General features: G+C 35.7%; 1 protein-coding gene across 1 annotated transcript; it reads right to left on the reverse strand.

The window, feature by feature from the left end:
• Positions 1-3,153: 3,153 nt before the first annotated feature.
• On the reverse strand, positions 3,154-11,779 carry LOC132036198 (translation initiation factor IF-2, chloroplastic). Its single transcript, XM_059426466.1, has 14 exons — positions 11,629-11,779; positions 11,422-11,475; positions 9,715-11,272; positions 9,576-9,608; positions 9,155-9,268; positions 8,865-9,014; positions 8,675-8,773; positions 8,536-8,598; positions 7,819-7,974; positions 7,526-7,591; positions 7,039-7,269; positions 5,923-6,198; positions 5,174-5,362; positions 3,154-3,757 (listed from the first exon to the last, which is right to left on the reverse strand). Exons 3-14 carry the CDS (start codon positions 11,164-11,166, stop codon positions 3,581-3,583), a joined length of 3,006 nt encoding a protein of 1,001 aa, XP_059282449.1. The 5' UTR covers positions 11,167-11,272; positions 11,422-11,475; positions 11,629-11,779; the 3' UTR covers positions 3,154-3,580.
• Between the last annotated feature and the right edge of the window lie 7,652 nt (positions 11,780-19,431).

Genomic DNA, 19,431 nt, shown 5'->3' on the forward strand with positions numbered 1-19,431 from the left:
TCCCACCAACTTGGGTCACATCAATCAATCTCGATCAGAGCCGCAGCGCATAATCACGTGGGTGCCACAGACATGTCACATCGCCCACGCCTTGGGGTGGAAAAGTCTCATGTTGGCTTGTATAAAGATAACTTAAGGGGGAAGGAAGTGGACGCCTTCTAATTTCTTGTAACCCTAGTATATTTTCTCTCCACTAAGTCTGGTGAAAAAGATCATCTGTTGTCGAGTATATTGATCCTGTAGATTCAAACTCTTATTTATCATCGTCAATATATCCTTTATTTATTCAAAATTCTAGCTTTTAAAGGAGTTTTCGGGATCGGATACAACTCACTTGTCTTCAAACCCTACTAAAATAAATCTCTAACTGTAGTTTGGGTACATCCATTTTTACCGGAAAACACGCATTTTAATTAATTTACCAATAACTTACTACCTATAACTAGCTTTTTCAATTAACACTGAAACTGCAATTATTTTGGACTCATTCACTATTCATCCATTCAATTCGCATGCTGCTGGTGTTCGGAAACTGCAACTGTATTGGATACATAGACCTAAACCAAAAGTGATTCTCAACTAGTCTTATTGAGGGTTGTCAAAACAAAACGGTACACAAAACTTGCTGTAGAAAGATATAAAATCATTGAAAGCTTTGGACCCCTCCGCCTGATAAGTATGAGGTTGGTAGGATTTGGTAGGATTTCCACCACATCTCAATGTTGGAAATTAAGAGTTGCTGAATATATAAAGTAATATTATTTTAAAATATTACTACAAAAAGAAAATGTAATAAGCATAAATTGAAATAGATGGAGTATTTTGCTTTTACCTCTTTAGTCGATGTGACGAAATGGGCCATGGTATTGAAGGATGTGTTAAGTGTCTCGTGTTGGTTGAGGAATGTATAGCTATCTCCTTATATAATCTCAAAAAATCCTTAGATCATGAGTTAACTATTGGAGTTGAGTTACACCCAAAAATTTACATGGTATCCGAGTCATACTCATCTCTATTCGTGATTTACTCAATGATCAAACCTGTGTTATATGGTCCACACTTCAATCATTCAGCTCAACTCACTCGCGAGGTGGGATATCCTAACTAACTTCGAATTAATTTTGTGTTTGACGAAGGTATAAATTTATCCTGAGATAAATTTATACCTTCTACCAAACCAAGTATAAAATGAAACCCAAACTTAAAGATAGGACATCCCATCTTATCCCATTAACCTTGGGATTATTGTATCACATCTCCTAGATGGGATAAATTAGTCTCAAGATTATAATCCCGGGATAATTTAGTCCGCATACCAAATGACCCCAACTCTTAAATGTGAAAGAGAAAATCTTGACCCCTTCCGAAATACAATATTTATGAGGCACGTACGCCCATTATAAGGTCTTCAATATCTTGTCTATTCCCATACTGAAGTACTCTAGACATTTCCTGCAATTAATACACAAAGGAGGGCGGCTGTACAAGTTGATGATTTGGTTTAAAGCAACAACGTATTAGACACGATACAAGGACATGCATTCCTATATATTCACTACACTTCGGATTTTTCAAGCAATTCACCTATCAAGATTTCTACTTATTTCTTTCTCCTATTTCTCTCTGGTTTTTGGACAAGAAGCTGTAACAATTGCTAAGGCTCCTAAAATGAGGTACTCAACAGAAGTTGCGCCCCCAAAGTTTATCCTTGTGGTGAAGAGTCCACCAAGAAAAAGTTTGGACACCATTAAAGAGGAAGAAGCTTATTTATCAACTACTCTTTCATCCTTTGTAGATAAAAAGAAGGAACAAGAGAGATACCAAGAAAGTTCGCTCTCCGCATAATGTCTATGGCCTTGTCAATGCCTATAATAAGCGTCTCAAAGGAATGCGAGGAGCTAATTCATACCCCTCCGGTAAAATAAGATCAGGCGGTGCGTTTAACCCTCCTTTTTTACTATTAGCAAGAACCTGTTCAGTTGCATATCAAAAGGTTCAAATATAGTATCAGGAAGTACCAGTTGTAGAACCTCAATAAAGTGCATGTTCAGGCGGAGAATTCTCAATTGGGATAGTAATAAACTAGGAGCTGTTTTCGTGCGAAAGTAGCAAGATGTTCCTTTTTTTTTTTTTCTTTTTTTGTCCTTTTCCATCTTTCCCAGTTGTGAGCTGGACCATTCACAGCCTATATTTTACTGGCAGTGATGAGTTCAGTTTTAAGAAGCTTGGTAAACCCCCCCCCCCCCGCCCAAAAGCGCGCACACACCCACCTACCTTCACCACAAAATTTCAACAGGGGTGAATGAGCTGATCAGCTTCTATGTAAAAAAAGAACTTTAATTTTGTTATCTAATGATGAATAAAAGGAAAAACTTTTTATGTTCTGCAACAAGGAGGGTAAAATATTGACCCAAACAGATAAATAATGTAAGAAAGAAGAAAGTAATGGGGTTGACAAAAACGAACGAAAACGGTAAAACTTGAGCAACTTTTCAGGCATCGTGATTTGTAACTTAGCAGAAGAAGTGAAGTTAATCTGCAATGAACACTCTTCCTCCAATTAACGGTAAAACTATAACGATTATTTGCTAATTGCCACTTACAGTGTGCCATAACTGGAAATGGAAACTTACTAACAGCAGAAGCAGAATAGAATATATAGTCAAGTACCATAAGTAAAGGGCTAAGTTAAAACCTTCCTAAGCTATAAACAGGGTAAACTAACACTTCTGTTTTTCTTTTTGTTTTAGGCTAAACTCACATATACAAAGAACATTACCTGGTTAACCTCAAATTCTATTCATAGCACGCCCATCACTTCTCAACTGCCACCCCATAACAAAGCCTGCATAAGTTTAAAAGGGTGCCAGAATTTGACACCGCGATTGCCCTTTCACTCCACAAAAGCTTTCCACCAATTATGTAAAATTTTAAAAGTTAGACATCAGTAAAAAGTGATAATCAACGAAACGAAAGGGATTAAACTTGGTGAAACCTCTGAATGTAGATGACATCCATTGAGATTTCCTAGCAAATATATATACTTGATTTGTGATTTTCCATTTACACCTTGCGATATTCCATTTACACTCTTTGACAACGAGTAAATAGCGAACGGATTACATTGTTGAACTGCAAGGCACATACCGTGTCATGGAAACAGTAGAACTATTTGTTCCTTCGCTTTCTGAATTTCATTTCCAATTGAATGATATTGAGTTTACAAGATGACGGATCTAACCTAGAGCATCCTAAGATTTTCAATTTTGGAACTTCTGTTCTCCATGCTACTATGACTACATGTGTTATCATCATTCATCTTGAGCAATTCAAACAAATGATGGACTTGTTGCCCTTTACAAAAGAGGAACTCAAATGATATGCATCACTATATACACATTGCGACAGCACACAACAATGGCCAATTCTCTGCAGCTCACATTCTTCAGCATCAAGTATGTTTGACAAGTTTTTACTCACGTGATGTGCTGATCATCGTCACTCCTCTAGCAATTGATTAAACTGATGCATGAGGAGAGGGGCCCGGAAAACTGGCACGCAAAAAGTTATAAGGCTATTTTCACCTCTGGTTTCCTTGTAGGTCTCTCCCCACTACTTCAAGTGCTGCTGACATTGAGGCTGAGGCCTCCTCGAGTGTTCGTCTTTTCTGAACAGAGTTAAAAGCCTCCAGAATATCACCCTCCTCAAAGTCATCAAAATCCTCAACACCAATTCCACACTCCAGTCCGGCATTAACCTGCCAAAAACGCAAATGGTAATATATCATGACAATCGACCAAACAGTCTTTTGGCCTTAGGCTACTTGTGTAAACATATATACGCAGCCTGAATTTCAATGACACTATGGCATTTAGACGAAATAGAAGGTCAGGATTCCGGTTTCAAGATGTTCAATTTTATTGATCCTTCTTAACCAAGAATTTTTTTTTTTTGATGAAGTAAGATGTTTCATTAAAAAAGCATCAAGTAGATGCATAATTACAGGGGCGTAATTACACCTAATCTCAAGGGAGAAAGACCTATTTTCCTGGAATAACTGCATCGTACACAAAGGGAAGTAACTCCAGATGCAGAATCCTTTACGTCTAATGCATAATCAAATGAACTCCAAGTTGATTAAGCAGCTAACACTAAAATTAATCATTAATAAAGCAGTTAGAGCGAGTCTCACTGCCACTTCCACCAGTAACTTTCTATTTTTAGTCAAAGAAAAGAAACGATGACCTAACTACACTTTAAAACGTTCAGAATATCAAATTGCCACTACAGGATTCTTCTCAGCTTCAAGTAAACCTCGACCAAAAAATAATTCTATAAACTGCAGTTGCTATCTGCACCATGAAAAGAGGTTGCAGAAGGATGGAAATGGAACGCCAAAAAAAAAAACAAAAAAAAAAGGTAAAAGGTGGAAAGAAGAGGACCAGATAAAAGATCTGTCCAGTTGCAGAGGTTTTTATGATTCAATTGGAACTTGGAAGTATACAAAATGCCACGAGCTTTTTCATATTCGAGGTGAATATTTTAGCTGATAGATGGGGAAATGCTTTTGTATTCAGTAATATTACTGCTGGAGCATCTTAGTGAAAAACAACTGAATACTCCCTAAATACAAGGTATAGTTTACTAAGTTACCCCTATTTAATAAAGGTAGACTGATTTTTCCTCTTAAATATTGTGCATGCTTCTTTAATGTTAAGGGTATAGTTGGAAACAATTGTCAACTTTAGTCTTGAATTCTAAAGTGACAATTATTTTGGGACTAATTTTTTGAGCTAAAACGACAGCTAAAATGGGACGGAGGGAGGCCAAAATATCAGGACTTGGATAAATGCTAAAAATCCACAAGATCCAATTGTCGGCCAGTCCCATTCCAGCTAACCCTTAAAGTCAGCAGAAAGTGTTAGCATGTTCACCTTTCATTATTGCCTTAATTAACACAAAATAAGTTGCTTAAAATTTAAGAGCACACAATAAACATTTTTCCTTTTTTCTTTTACTTCTTTTCAATTTCTGTTTCTTTTTGATATAGAATAACTGGAGGTATTTCTTTTACGTCTTTTCAATTTCTGTTTCTTTTTGATATAGAATAACTGGAGGTATAGTATTCCTTTTCCCTACATTATCTAAAGAAGGAAAGTGTTTGTTTGTATACCTCTTTCACAGCTTCCTTCACCCGTCTTAAAGATTCGAGCACACCAACATGAATTTCTTTGCCTTTTCTAAGGACACGAACACCACAGTCTTCCACTACTTTTCCCTCTGTTACCATGCATCCAGCAACACGGCCACTACCACTGCTGAACACAGCACGTACTTCTGCTGAACCAATTGGCACTTGTTCCTGGCAAAATATACAAAGGGAATCCCGTGATTTTCAAGTATGTAGGATCCAATAGAAAGCATGAAAACATTTTTTTTCATTGTTTAAAACATGACAACATTTTACCACGAAAAAGAAAAAAAGAAAAAAAGAATGACATTTTGCCACAAAAAGGCTTGGTAACTATGTTCCTTTTCCATCAAAAACTCCAATTATTTAAACATTTTTAAACTCAAGTGAAGTCATGAGATTAAACCCTTGAAACTCTACAAGTTACTGCAATCTACAATTCACCCCTTCCCCTCGATCCTCAGGAAATTTCGGAAAGAAACAGAAAGAAAATTTAACACCATGTGATGAAGATATCACAATAATAGGTTCTCGAGCTTTTTTTTCCAGTAGAAAGCAAATATTTATCCAAATGTCAATCAATTAAAGTTATGATATTAAACTCTGTGACTGTGAAAGTGACTGATCTGCAAAAATTTGACCCGCCCAAATCCCGATGCCCTCACAAAATGTCACATTTCTTACCGGGAGGTACTGAAAAGACACATGACGGACATATTACGAATGTTTACCTCAACGGATTCCAGAAGTCCCTCCATTGCTTTTCGCACATCGTCAATAAGATCATAGATAACTTTGTACAGTCGGATCTCAACACCTTTATTGTCTGCATAGCTCTTGACAGAACCCGGAGTTTTAACATTAAAGCCAAAAATAATAGCTTTACTTGCTACAGCAAGATCAACATCACTGGCGCTAATATCACCGGTAGCTTGCATTAGGAACTTCAAAGTGACATTATCCTGTGGAAGAACCTGAAGAGCTTGTCTGACCGCCTCAATGGATCCCTATAGAGGATTTAGGGATTGTAGTTAGTCGGTAGCAAGCAATCTCATCTTAATGAATGATCATCAAACGTATTATACATTTCTTATTGACAGGATACAGGTATAGCATTCCCAAAAATATTTCACAGAACTGTTAATTGATGTTTGTGGAAACAAAAAAGGGAAAGATATAGTTTAGTTTTTTTTTAAAAAAAAAAATAAAATAAGCTGAGGTCTTATTCAGGATTAAAACGCAACAAAAAGTTAACTGCTAAAGATTAAACAGTAAAGCTGTCTACCAATCAAAAATTCGTCCAGCTACAAATGCACCACCGGAAGCTAAATGTATGCATTTAAACTGCTAAAGAAATGCATCCCACAACAAGAAAAATAAAATTCCATTATTATCTTTTGAGGTGTTCCAGCAAGTCTTATTTTTCTTGCAATCCTGCATTGACTACGTTTCTTTTGAGCCGAGGGTCCACCGGAAACTGCCTCTCTATCCCCAAAAGGTAGAGGTAAGGTCTGCATACATCCTACCCTCCCCAGACCCCACTTGTGGGATTACACTGGGTATGTTGTTGTTGTTGTTGTTGAGGTGTTACAGCAACGTAAAAAAACAGAGATGAAATTTAGAGCACCTCAGCAATTAGACTCTTATTCATGATATAACTTTATTAGTTGAAGACCTCCAGAAAGTTAACTGAGCTGAGAATTTCATAATAGTATTCATTCACGTAAATTCTTGAAATACCCAGAACCATACGTGCAACCTTATCTACAGCATATCTCTCTAGAGTAGCAAACAGATTTCTTGATAAAGCTTTACAGCGTTTTATAGAGAAACAAATATATACATACCTGAAGATCAACTTTCAGAATAATATTTAGTTGGTGCAAGTCTAGACCAGTTCCTCCTGAAACAGCAGAAGCAAAAGAAGAGAGAGTAATTTTCCCATCTCCGGCCTTTGCTGATAAACGCTCACTCCGCAAGGACTCGGCTCGTTCTTCGGCCTTTTCACGAGCAACATCAAGGGACCCAACAACCTCAAACTCATCACCAGCAAATGGAACATTGTTCAGTCCAATCACCTGTGTATTGACTATTCATGGTGAGAATTCATGCACGCACACATACAAGATATACACATAAAAAGACAGAGCAAGTGCTCTTTTTTTGGTCCTGATAAGGTAACTAATGTTATTAATGTTGGGAAACACAGACAGATTAACCACTAAAAGCTAGTCAGAGATATTGTGTTCAGTCAAGAATTTCACCATGATTTAAGACACACAAGTGGCTATGAGTAAATGGGAAGAAAAGAAGATAAAATAAAAAGAAGCATACCTGCACAGGTATGGAGGGTCCGGCTTCATCAACACGCTTTCCCTTATCATCAAACAGAGCCCGCACCTTGAAATATGTAAAACACGTATTACTTCAAACAGGAAAATTCTAGAAAGTGATCAAATTAAGCAACATACTCACTGTTGAATACATAGGTAGAACTAGACTATGAATTTCTTATAAGCCAAAAAACAACTTCTTTTTAACCCTTAGTATCAATCGTAGAAGGAAAACCGGACAGTGAATTAAATAAAAGCACTTTCCAAATTCTTTTTAAGTGCTTATTTGCTAACCTTTCCATAAGCTTCACCACAAACTACTACATCTCCTCCTTTCAATGTACCCTTCTGCACAATGAACGTTGCTATCGGTCCTTTAGATTTATCGAGACCTGCCTCAATCACAGTCCCCTTGGCATTTCTTTCAGGATTAGCCTTCAACTCTTGCAACTACAGCAGAGAAAAAAAGACATTAGATAAGACCTATAACTCTTGCATATCATGTTCTTATTCTTTTTCTCTTCCGATGATAAGGTTTTCAACAAAAGTATGGCAGAGAGATCAGAAAATGGACGACAATATTCAGAAAACTAGTTTATATTATGACCTTCTTTTCTAGTCTGTTTCGAAATGAAGGCCACCTTTTTATATGTAGTAAGTTTTTAATTCCAACATTTCAATTTTACCCTTAATGATACTTCTTCTAGGAATGACATGACATGTTTAAGACCACAATATTTAACAGGTATTTTTGTAATGTTATACACACCTTAAATTCAAAAGTCTTGTTTACGTTATTAAACTGTGTATTCAGTCAAACTAAGACACATAAAATAGATGGAGGTAGTGATAGGACAAGTACGCAGAATTTGCAAGCACAAAATGGTATTTGTGTTAACATTTCTTGACACCATCAGGCAGTCGAGACATATAAGATGGGATTTCAAAGAGTACGGCAAAAACAACCTAGTAAAGCATCAACAAAAACAGACAGTCACAACATCATCTTACCTCCGCAACAAGCATGACCGTTTCTAGCAAATCATCAATATTCTCTCCTTTAAGAGCACTGATCTGTTCAATCAAATAAAAATTGATGAATGCTGATATAAGCAAAAAGGTGCTTCCGCATAGTTTGCAGTTTGACTACCTTAACCATTGGAACGTCACCGCCCCAATCTTCCGGCATCAAACCCATGGAGGAAAGTTCTTGCATGACTCGATCAGGATTTGCTCCATCCTTATCAACCTAAAATCAGATAGAGACAAGAATCAATTGGTACGATTTTAAAACAAAGAGTAAGAGAAAAAGAGACTAAGCACATCTACGTGAATAAGACCTTATTTATGGCAATCACAATTGGAACTCCGGCTGCCTTGGCATGTGCTATAGCCTCATTTGTCTGAGGCCGAATTCCGTCATCAGCAGCTACTACAATGATAGCAATGTCTGTTACTCTTGCTCCACGAGCTCTCATTGCCCCAAAAGCCTATGAGAAAAATTAGAAACCATATAGCTGAGTTAAAATTTGAAAAAGGTTGCTGCTTAACATTATAGAGTAGCTTTTATCGTAGAGATCAGATGTAGTTGACTTCTGGTAAATTTAAGCATTTAAACTGTATTGAGTACCTCGTGTCCAGGTGTATCAAGAAAAACACATATCTGGGGCTTGGAGTCTATAGGCACTTGCACCTTATATGCCCCAATTCCTTGGGTAATTCCACCAGCTTCAGATGCCGCCACCTACACATATCTACTAGTTAGGATTCAGTTTCCAACTAAAGTTACAGTGATATCAGACAATAACCATACCATAAGCAAATTACAAACTTCATTATAAGACCATGTGCGGAGCTAGGGTACCGCAAGGAGGTTCGTTGAAAATTTACAACTGTATATATAAGGTCAAATTATATTTTATGTATATATAGTAGATGTTGAATCCCCTTGGCTTTTTATTGTGTTTGCTTCTTTATATTTAAAATCCCCTTAGAGAAAATCTTGGTTGCGCCACGTATAGGACAATAGTAAAAAGGAGCTTTCAATCTACCTTGGTCTTGCGTATATGGTCCAAGAGAGTAGTCTGTCAACAAACAACCGAGAAACACATGTCAGCTAGAGCTTTGTATGCAACATTTAATCGTAAATATGTGCATAACAAGTATAGACTATGAAGTTTTATTGGTCACCTTTCCATGATCAACATGACCCATTATAGTTATGACGGGAGGTCTATCTTCTAGTTTGTCTAAGTCTTCTTCATCGAAAATTTCCTTCTTTCTTGCCATCTCTTCCACTTTAACAAAGGCAGCATCAATAACTTCCACTTCATATTCTTTACAAACCATCTTCACCATGTCATTGCTAAGAGTTTGCACACCATCAGGCTTGATTCCTTTTGAGTATAGAAGACCAAGGATTTCACCTTCACTAGTAGCTAAGTTGTAAGCCAACTCCTCAGTCGGCATGCCTTCTTCACCAACCTCTAGAATTTCTACTTTGATAGGTGCAGACTCTTTAGCAGCCCTAAGTCGGGCTGCCTTGCGGCTTGCCTTGGTCCACTTTCTTCCCTTCCGTGCTGAACCAGGAATATCAAACTCTGATGCTTCCTCGTCTTGAATCCCATCATCAACCTTACGCCTTCGTTGTCCTGCAGGTGCACCACTCTTTCTACGGAAATCCTCCCTGAATCTACCAGGAGGCCCAGGGCCCTTTCCGGGTTTCGGAGGGGCTAAAACAGCTTGAGCAATCATAGAATCAACAGCTGGTTTCTTGGATGCAAATTTGTCGACCAATATTGTCTTACGTTCTTTGGTCTTTCCAGCTGATTCAATTGCATCAGCAGGTGGGGACGCGGGTGGTGCCCTCGCTGCAGCACCAACATCCTTCAATATCACCGGTTTCTTTACAACAGGAGGAGGAGGAGCTACAGACGGTCTTGCTTGTAACTGTGGTTGAACCTTCTGGGGTAGTTGAGGGGGTCTTAGAGGAGCAACAGTTTGAGATTCATTCTGCCTTATCGGTTCCTGTTTAGGGGGTGGTTTTACAACTTTTTGTACGGCAGCAACCGGATTTCCTTTTTTCCAGACACTCTTCAAAGTTTTGGACTTCTTGGAAGAATCATCAGAATCAACTGGCTTAGTATTTCTTTTGTACTGTGCATTGGCAGACGACTTGTTAACCGACGACACATTTGCTTTTCTGTTAGTTTCTAGCTTCTCCACTTTCTCTAATGCCTCTCCAAGTGACTCAATGACCTTGCTTCTCTCTTCTTCATTAGGATTTTTTCTTTTTTCGTCATCAGAATCAGAGCTAAGGACTGGTCCATTCCCTAAAGCAGGGCCAGGTTTAGGTCCAGGTTTTAACTGTGGTTTCGGGGCCGGCTTAAGTAAATCCTCCTTATTACTACTGGATGATGAATCAAGGGAAACTGATGCCCCCTGATCAGCAATGAAGTCCGTGGTGACCGAATATCTACAAACAGAAACATGACGCCATCTTTTCCCAACCAAAATTCTATTTAAGCTTCTAAAGTTGTTGGAAAAAGAAACCCTCCTAACTAGTGAGAATGAACCTTCAAACTGGCCAGAAGAACATCCACAAACACTCCCCAAACTCACTAGGGAAGCCATACTACTCATTTCTCTTTACACTTATCTTAAATCCCAACCATGGATTACCTAACAATGCACCAACTAAAAAAACTCAATCCCCAAAATTCTTCTCCAAATTTCAAAAATCAAGAACCTGGGTATACAATGAAATTCAATACAATAAGCAGAATTATGAGAACTAAAGCAAACAAACTGGTAAAAAATCAATCTTTTTGAAATCAAGAAAAGAACCCCATATGGAATTTCTAGTATTTATAGCATGGGAGCTGAAAAAGTTGTTACCTTTATGACCTCTTACCATGGACTACCTAACAATGCAGCAACTAAATCAAGAACCTGAGTATACAATGAAATTCAATTCAATAACAAGAATTATGACAACAAAAGCCAAAAAAAAAACTGGTAAAAACTTAATCTTTGTGAAATCAACAAAAGAACCCCATATAGAATTTCTAGTATTTATTAACAGGGAGCTCAAAAAGCTGTTACCTTTATGAGGTAGTGACCTTGTTCTAACACAGTTAGCTTGTGTTAGTTTGTGCTATGCAGTATGGAAGAGAGAGAGAGAGAGACAAAGATAGGAGTGAAAGGGAAAAAAAAAAGGAGCGAGTGGCTGAGAGGGAACTGAAATCAAAGGTAAGGGGAATGAAAGGATATACAAATGTGTGATTATTGATAAGGCTTCGGGTAAGGTTTTCTTCCTCAAATTATTTTCTATATATATATATATATATCGCCACTCTTTTAAAAAAAAATTATTACATGGGGTAGGGAAAGGTGAACGGGGAGGAGATTACAACGTGAATATTTGAATCTTCACCAATAACGTGAAAGTTCAGTAATTAATCAATTCAACTACTAAGATTTCTACCTATATATGGCTCTCTTATTTTATCCACGCAATATTTATATCAAAGACATGATAACAAATTTTATGGTGTTTTTCGATAAATATATTAGAACTCCTTGTGATTCATTTTAGTTGTCGTACTTACTAAAAATAGCTGATTCAAATAATTGTCATTTTAAGAATCAAGATATAATTAATTATTTATTTCCACCTTTACCCTTACTTATATATTATAAATTGAAATCAAAGAGTAAATAAAGATAATTTAATCAAATTACCTTTTTAGCTGATATTTTCTTAAGAACGTGAAAAATAAACATGACAAATAAATTGGAGCAGAGGCAGGAGGGAGTAGTAGTTAGTACTATAAAAGAGATATTTTAAAAAATCATTCGAGAACAAATTGGTTGTTCTCTCAGCACAACAACTTACACCCATTTCTTTGTATATTTTTTTTTAGTTTTTATTTTATGTAATTTTCTCATATAAGTACATTATCTTTTTAATAGATTTCAGGAACTAAGGAGAGAGGGAAATTTGAAGTTAGTGAATATTGAAATTATATGGTTATACTTATATGCGTGAAATTTTCATCGGTACCACATGCATTTATATTTCTTCTTGTTAGTTAATTAACAAATCATTCAATGTATAAATCATTAATTGATAAAGCTAAAAAATATGAAAACATATTAAAAGAGTTGGCAATAACTGACATGATGAGTTGGAGTTTGAGCTACATAAACCTGATGTGAAATAATTTTTTATAATATTATAAATTATCAGGAATAGTTCGACGGGGCAACTACGATGACTTGAATTTCAAATGAATACTTGGTTCTTGTTGATATAAAGAAGAGTGATTTAGAGTTTATCTCTAAATCGGACAAAACTTTTGAAATAAGTTAATACATGAAAATTAGTTGATCAATAAAAAGTTCTTTCAAATAGTTCTTAATTTCGCATTCTCTCAACTCTTCTATCTCATTCTGGCAATTCATTATTTCCTATTATCAAATATAACTAGTGAATTTATCTGCGCTTCGCTCGGTTATGAAAAATATATATGAATTTACAAGATCATCTACTCTTTTGAAATAAGTTAATACATGCAAATTAGTTGATCAATAAAAAGTTCTTGATTTCGCATTCTCTCAACTCTTCTATCTCATTCTCGCAATCATTATTTCCTATTATCAAATATAACAAGTGAATTTGTCCGCGCTTCGCTCGGTTATGAAAAACATATATGAATTTACAATATCATCTACTTCTCTTTTATAAATGTAGTCAAAATCTACAGAAGGGATAAAAAAAAATCACAAATTATTAAAGTTAAAAGCTTAAAATGTGAGTGCACACTTCACACACAAGATCAAGTGTAATATTAATTTAGTAATCAAAATACAACCAAATAGAATTTTACATAGAATGAGAAAAGTGGCGTACTTATCTGTTAAAACTTGAAATGGTTTTGGAAAATAAGTACTTGTGGACATGTTAAGTTTAAAACAAAGCAAGTTGGTTTTAAAAATCAAGAGCCTGGTTGTCAAAACCAAGTAACCAACTCGTTTTGGCTCTAATTTACATATAGAGTGTAATTAACTTTTTCTCTTCCACGGTAATAGTTATTTATTATATAAGAATATTATTTACTGTTAATAATTATAAATATTCCTAGTATCTGTGAACAATATCATTTTTGTTGTATTTACCTTAATCTAAAAAGCCCAAGATTCTAAATATAACTATCGAGCTTTTCCTCTTCCACTATAGCTATTACTTTTTATTAGATGTTAAAAGAATCATTTTTTTTAATCTTTATGGCATAATTTTTTTTATCACTCTTATATAATTGCTCGTTTGTTACTTTTATGCTTTCTTAAGCACGATATATATATAACCAAAAAAACAAAAAAACAAACAAAAAAAAACCTTTCTGCAACGAAGGAGAACGACAATACTGTATCACCAAAAATTAAGTTTATGGATAAAGCGGATCCATGCCTACTATGTCAACAATCGGATATATTGGATGGTTAGACAAATATGGTTCTTGGAGAATCTGAGTATGATACTTCTTCTCAACTGTATTCTTTCCTCAAAAAGCCACGTGTAGAGAAGCAACTTTAAGTCTCGTATTCAACTGAAGCAACTTTTAAGTCTTAAATTATACGTTCTACAAACATTTTTTCATATCTCTAAATGGTGTTTATCCAATTGGACCAAATTTCTCGTTTGTTACTTTTATGCTTTCTTGATATATATATCTCAAAATATGTATGATATCATTTTTGTTGTATTTACCTTTAATCTAAAAAGCCCGATATATAAGAAATAAAATAGGTGCACCAACCTATAGCTTCAAATTGAACTATCTTGGATAATAAAATAATCTCGATATGATTCGATATATAAAATCTATAGATATATAAATATCAAATACCTTATTGAAATTCCATTTGACGTAAGTAAATTCACTGAAGTCTGAAATCTTTGACGGCCCTTTGTCATCCGTCGAATGTGCTTTTGCAACATCTACTTCAATCTTTTTCACGATATAAATTGAAATTACAAAAACGAATGAAATACATTAACTTAAACACGCTACCTCGTGCAAGATTCGACATTTATCAAGCAGAATTTCATGTAAAAAAAAGTGTCTTATTCAAGAATAAGTGCTTTGTAGCCCGAATAAAATCTCAATTGATATGAACTTATACAGTGCATATAGAGGAAGGCCATAAGATGTTATAAATTTTCATAGCTCACATATCCTCTCCATTTCATATGTCGCCTGCTTTCCTGAAGAAAAGTTCGAAGTACAACAAAAAAAAAAAATTGGCTAAATGCCTGACAAGGATTTGAAGTAAAATAAGCTTGAACAGATTTATACATTATATAGTTGCTGACTAAATGTCTTTTAAGTTCTCCATCATACACAATAATTTGTTGATAATTAAGGTGAATTAAATTCTGATAGAAGTAAAAGTAATGACGTTACATGCTCACAATAATGTTCCTTCATTATTGATTTTTTTTATGATGAACTAAATAGGGGAGAACGTTACATTTCATTTGGCTTTGGAAGAAATAACTTAAGAACATTTAACATAATTAAGATTTAAGAGAGTTAAATGAGTGTTTTTGAGTTTTTTTTACATAGAATATAAATGAGAAAAATAGGGAAAAGGTCAAAAAAATGAGAAAAAAGATAAATAGTTTTCTAGGCCATAGAGAGGTGTCACATCACCTTGTCTATGCCTAGCTTTATATTATATATAGTTTGTGTCTCATTACACTATTCAAACTTGACCTTTGACTCTTTAGTATCACTGTTGCTATTTTAGAATAGAGCACAGATTTAGCGATATTTTTTAGAGAGAATTGAACAACATTATTACAACAACTCCAACCCTTGTACTGTGGGAGAGGGGTAGATTTTGATTTTGGAGAAAGAGCATCAATGAAATCAATTTTATCTCAATCTGGGAGTGCTATGACAATAGGCTGCTTCATCCAACATATCTTTTGTCATCAGAGAGAGTTTACCAAGACTATATCATGTGAATCAAAAGAATGAAAATAGCATGGACCGGAACAATCGATGTCTATAAATCATAATCGAACTAAAAAATCCCATTAGTTTACAGAACAATCTCTTCAAAAAAAAAAAAAACATGATTTCCTTCTCTGAACTGGTTGAAGAGATACGTATATTCATCGTTGTTGTGCTATTCTTTGTCAGATGTAATAATCCCATCATTACTCTATTGACATCCATTCTTGCTTTATAGTGTTGTCCGCCATTGCTATAGTTGCTCTTCTCAAATACTTTGTCGCAATGGACACCACATTAAGTGTAATTATGACGTCTCTGTTCTGCATTATTCAAATAATTTGATTGTATGTCCCATTCAATGAACCGATAAAAGAAATTAGAGATTCAAGAATGGTCACTCTAATCCAAGATCGAGGTTCTTCGGCACTGATAGTCTTTCGTTCAAGATTATGAGAACCGCAGCGGCAACATGTAACATCAAAGTCTAGTTTTCTCAATATGCAAATAAATAGACTAACCGATAGACAAATGACATCTTAAAGGAATTGTAATGAGTGTTTTGATAGTATTTTTTTCTTCATTTACGTCATGAACATATGATCGAGAGTACAAAAGAAAACTTCTTTACTTGAATGTAATCATTTGTATCTGATTCTTAAATAATGTTTCTCGATTAAAAAAAAAATGGTGGTTGTTTAATTGTTAGATTCTTTAGCAGACGAAACTCCCTGAAGTTCTTGAAATCTATAGGAAGTCACGGAAAACATTCAGAGTCAAGTGGCCACAATAACATATTCAACAACATTTCAGAGAAGCCAACAAGGTGGCAGGCACATTAACTAACTAGCGTCTAAATCAAAGAGAGATTGTTCATTTGAACGACTATAATTTGCTATCTAAGCAGGTAAAAGAGAAATCAATATGGACAGATTTCATTTCTCCTCTTTCAGATGGAAAATTTATTAAATAAGGACCTGCCGCTTAATTTTTTTGATAATTTGAGAGAAATTCTACTCGTCTCATGGAGTGGAACTTTTTTCATGCTCTAGCTCTAGAGATGTACAAAAGAAAACTTCTATACTTGAATGTCATCATTTATATCTGATTCTTAAATAATGTTTCTAGATTAAAAAAAAATGGTGGTTGTTTAATTGTTAGATTATTTAGCAGATGAAACTCCCTGAAGTTCTTGAAATCTATAGGAAGTCATAGAAAACATTTAGAGTCAGGTGGCCACAATAACATATTCAACTATGTTTTAGAGAAGCCAACAAGGTGGTAGACACATTAACTAACCGGGGTCTAAATCGAAGAGAGATTTCATCTGAACCATTATAATCTGCTACCTAAGCAGGCTAAACAAGAAATCAATATGGACATTTCATTTCTCCTCTTTCAGAAGGAAAATTTCTAAAATAAGGACTTGCAAATTAATTTTTTTGATAACTTAAGAGAAATTCTACTTGTCTCACGGAGTGGAACTTTTTTCATGCTCTAACTCGCCGAGATGGAGGAGATTGTTAAAAAATGAGTTAGAGATTGAAGAAGAGAAAAATATGTAAATTGAGCACCTCAAGCTCTGAGGGATGCCCTAATACCAAACACCATATACTTTTTCTCTCTCTCTCTCTCTCTCTAGAGAGAGACACTAGGTACTTGATACCCGTGCCAGCACAAACCCAATGATAATAATATGTAGGATGGAAAATTAACTAATCAGTTACAACTTACACGAAATTATATAATTTTTACAACATTAAACTCTAAATAGATCAACTATCCTTAAATTCGCAGTTACAAAATTACTTATTCTCATACCACAATCTGAAGAAGGTGTTTGAAAGTAGTTTAACATAAATTTAGTTTCACAAGAATGGTAATTAAGTTTACATTTTTAACTAAATCAATATATTGATATATCAAATAATATTTTAATATTCAAAATACATGAAATTCATTAAGCTTCATTGCTCATATATTATGAATTAAAAATAAATTAATTTGGATACTTTTTGTCACACCCCGATCTCACTAGGGTGTGATGGGCACCCGATTCCAAAGAAAGCCTGGATCAGCGAACCCACTGACTCGTACCATATATAAAAAAAAAAATTTCCTCCAAGTCAAATACACATGACAAAACTTACTAAAATATTCTTTCTGTGGCTTTCCGAGCATTTTTTTTTTTTTTTTTTTAATTGAATTTGTAAGAATCGTATAAAACTTATATCATAATACAAACGACACATTGGCCTATGAAGCCCACAAACACACATTTAACCGACACGGTACCCACTACGTGTCCTCCCAAAGTCTCTAACTCTCGAACAAGACATCATCTCCCGCATTTCTTGACAAAATCGTCCTCACTCGGCGCACACCACTCCGAATACTCATCAACAAATGGAGTTTGCCAACTTTGCCTTTGGAATATCTTACCGTCCCCGATTTCTATCCGTACGGGTGTACTGCCGCGGCACGAAACGCGACCCAGAAGAGGGGTCGATCGAGCAATGTCTTGAGTATGTAAAACATGGATGGTAACATAGGAAGAGACATAGTCATGTGCAACAACAATATGGAAATGTAGAGCATGTCTTTGTACATATGAGACATATCACGTATGAGGGAGTAGACTCTTAGTCCGTACATATAGGGCATATCATGTGTGAAGGTAGACAAATTAATTTGTACATAGGAATCATATCATGTAAAGGCGTATCACAGTGCATATGAGTGCCACGGGGGCGGATGCCATGCTTAGTGCGGAACGTCACTCGGCCGATGTCCAATACGCATTTGCATAGAATTCCCGCGGAACGTGCGCCCCGATCCATACCATTCACGCGGAACGTTCGACCGATCCATATACCTTGTACTTCAGCTTTCTTTGAAAACACTTTTATTTCATATATATAGAAAATAGAACATGTCTTATTGCCGAGGCGTCGGCTCCGATCCATTTAACCACGTATCCCGCGTCCGCGGCATCCCGCGTCCGGGACGGTATCATATCATTCTCCAATCGATCGCAGTCTGTGGCGTCTATAGCGCCCGGCCCTTTTTCCCCATCTTCCCCATATACATATACAATATATACATATACATATACTTATACATATATCATGTCATGAGAGCTATGTACAAGAGAATGAGAGCCTTTGTGGTTGCAAGGAGAATCGTAACTATCGGAGTGACATAAGGTCGGAAACCTCCGATTGTATTATGAAATAATCATGGGCGCTTTATCTCACCCCGAAAGAACTAGTAATAGGGCGAGACTATCAATGGAGTGACATCATGAGAAATCATAGGACAGGAGCATAAGGCATCATTTCGTTTACCTTAAAACCTTTGAAAGTAGTCATTATTCAAAAATAACTTAACATTTCATATCGTCATATTCGTAGTAAGGACATATTCTCGACATATTCATCATATACTTCTTCTCATATCTGGCCTCATCATTATCATCAAAGAACCGTAGTCGTCGTTTTTGTCATTAAGACTTTCAACATTGTAAAACTTGGTTTTTGAAGAAAAAGGGATATTTTGGGAAACACTTGTAAACTTTTAGGAAGGAAAATCATACCTTGGGGTCAAGGGTTTAGTCAACACAGCTATTGTTTGGTAGTCGGAATGATAACCATGAACTTCCATCAGCTATAGTACGGAATCAAGCCTAATGGGACAATAAGAGGGAATTCGGGAATAGTGGGCCTACCTCGGTCAAATGAGGCGGCGTACACAATTTACGTATAATACGTTTCATGACATTACTCATGAGAGTTTTAGGGTAGTCGAGTCCTACTTGTGCGAGTTCTAGATATTTAGGCACTTCTTTCCACTTTTCGTGAACATTTGCTTCAATTCTACCGAA

The sequence above is a fragment of the Lycium ferocissimum genome, chromosome 11 (assembly GCF_029784015.1).
Source record: "Lycium ferocissimum isolate CSIRO_LF1 chromosome 11, AGI_CSIRO_Lferr_CH_V1, whole genome shotgun sequence".
NCBI classification, from domain to species: Eukaryota; Viridiplantae; Streptophyta; class Magnoliopsida; order Solanales; family Solanaceae; genus Lycium; species Lycium ferocissimum.

Bases quoted from the DNA above. Each gene is read 5' to 3' on its own strand.
- LOC132036198 (XM_059426466.1), bottom strand. From the start codon at position 11,166: ATGAGTAGTATGGCTTCCCTAGTGAGTTTGGGGAGTGTTTGTGGATGT. The intron at 9,609-9,714 runs GTGACCAATAAA...GTTTGTTGACAG, and splicing joins GTCATGTTGATCATGGAAAG to ACTACTCTCTTGGACCATAT. The intron at 9,269-9,575 runs GTAGATTGAAAG...AGATATGTGTAG, and splicing joins ACCATATACGCAAGACCAAG to GTGGCGGCATCTGAAGCTGG.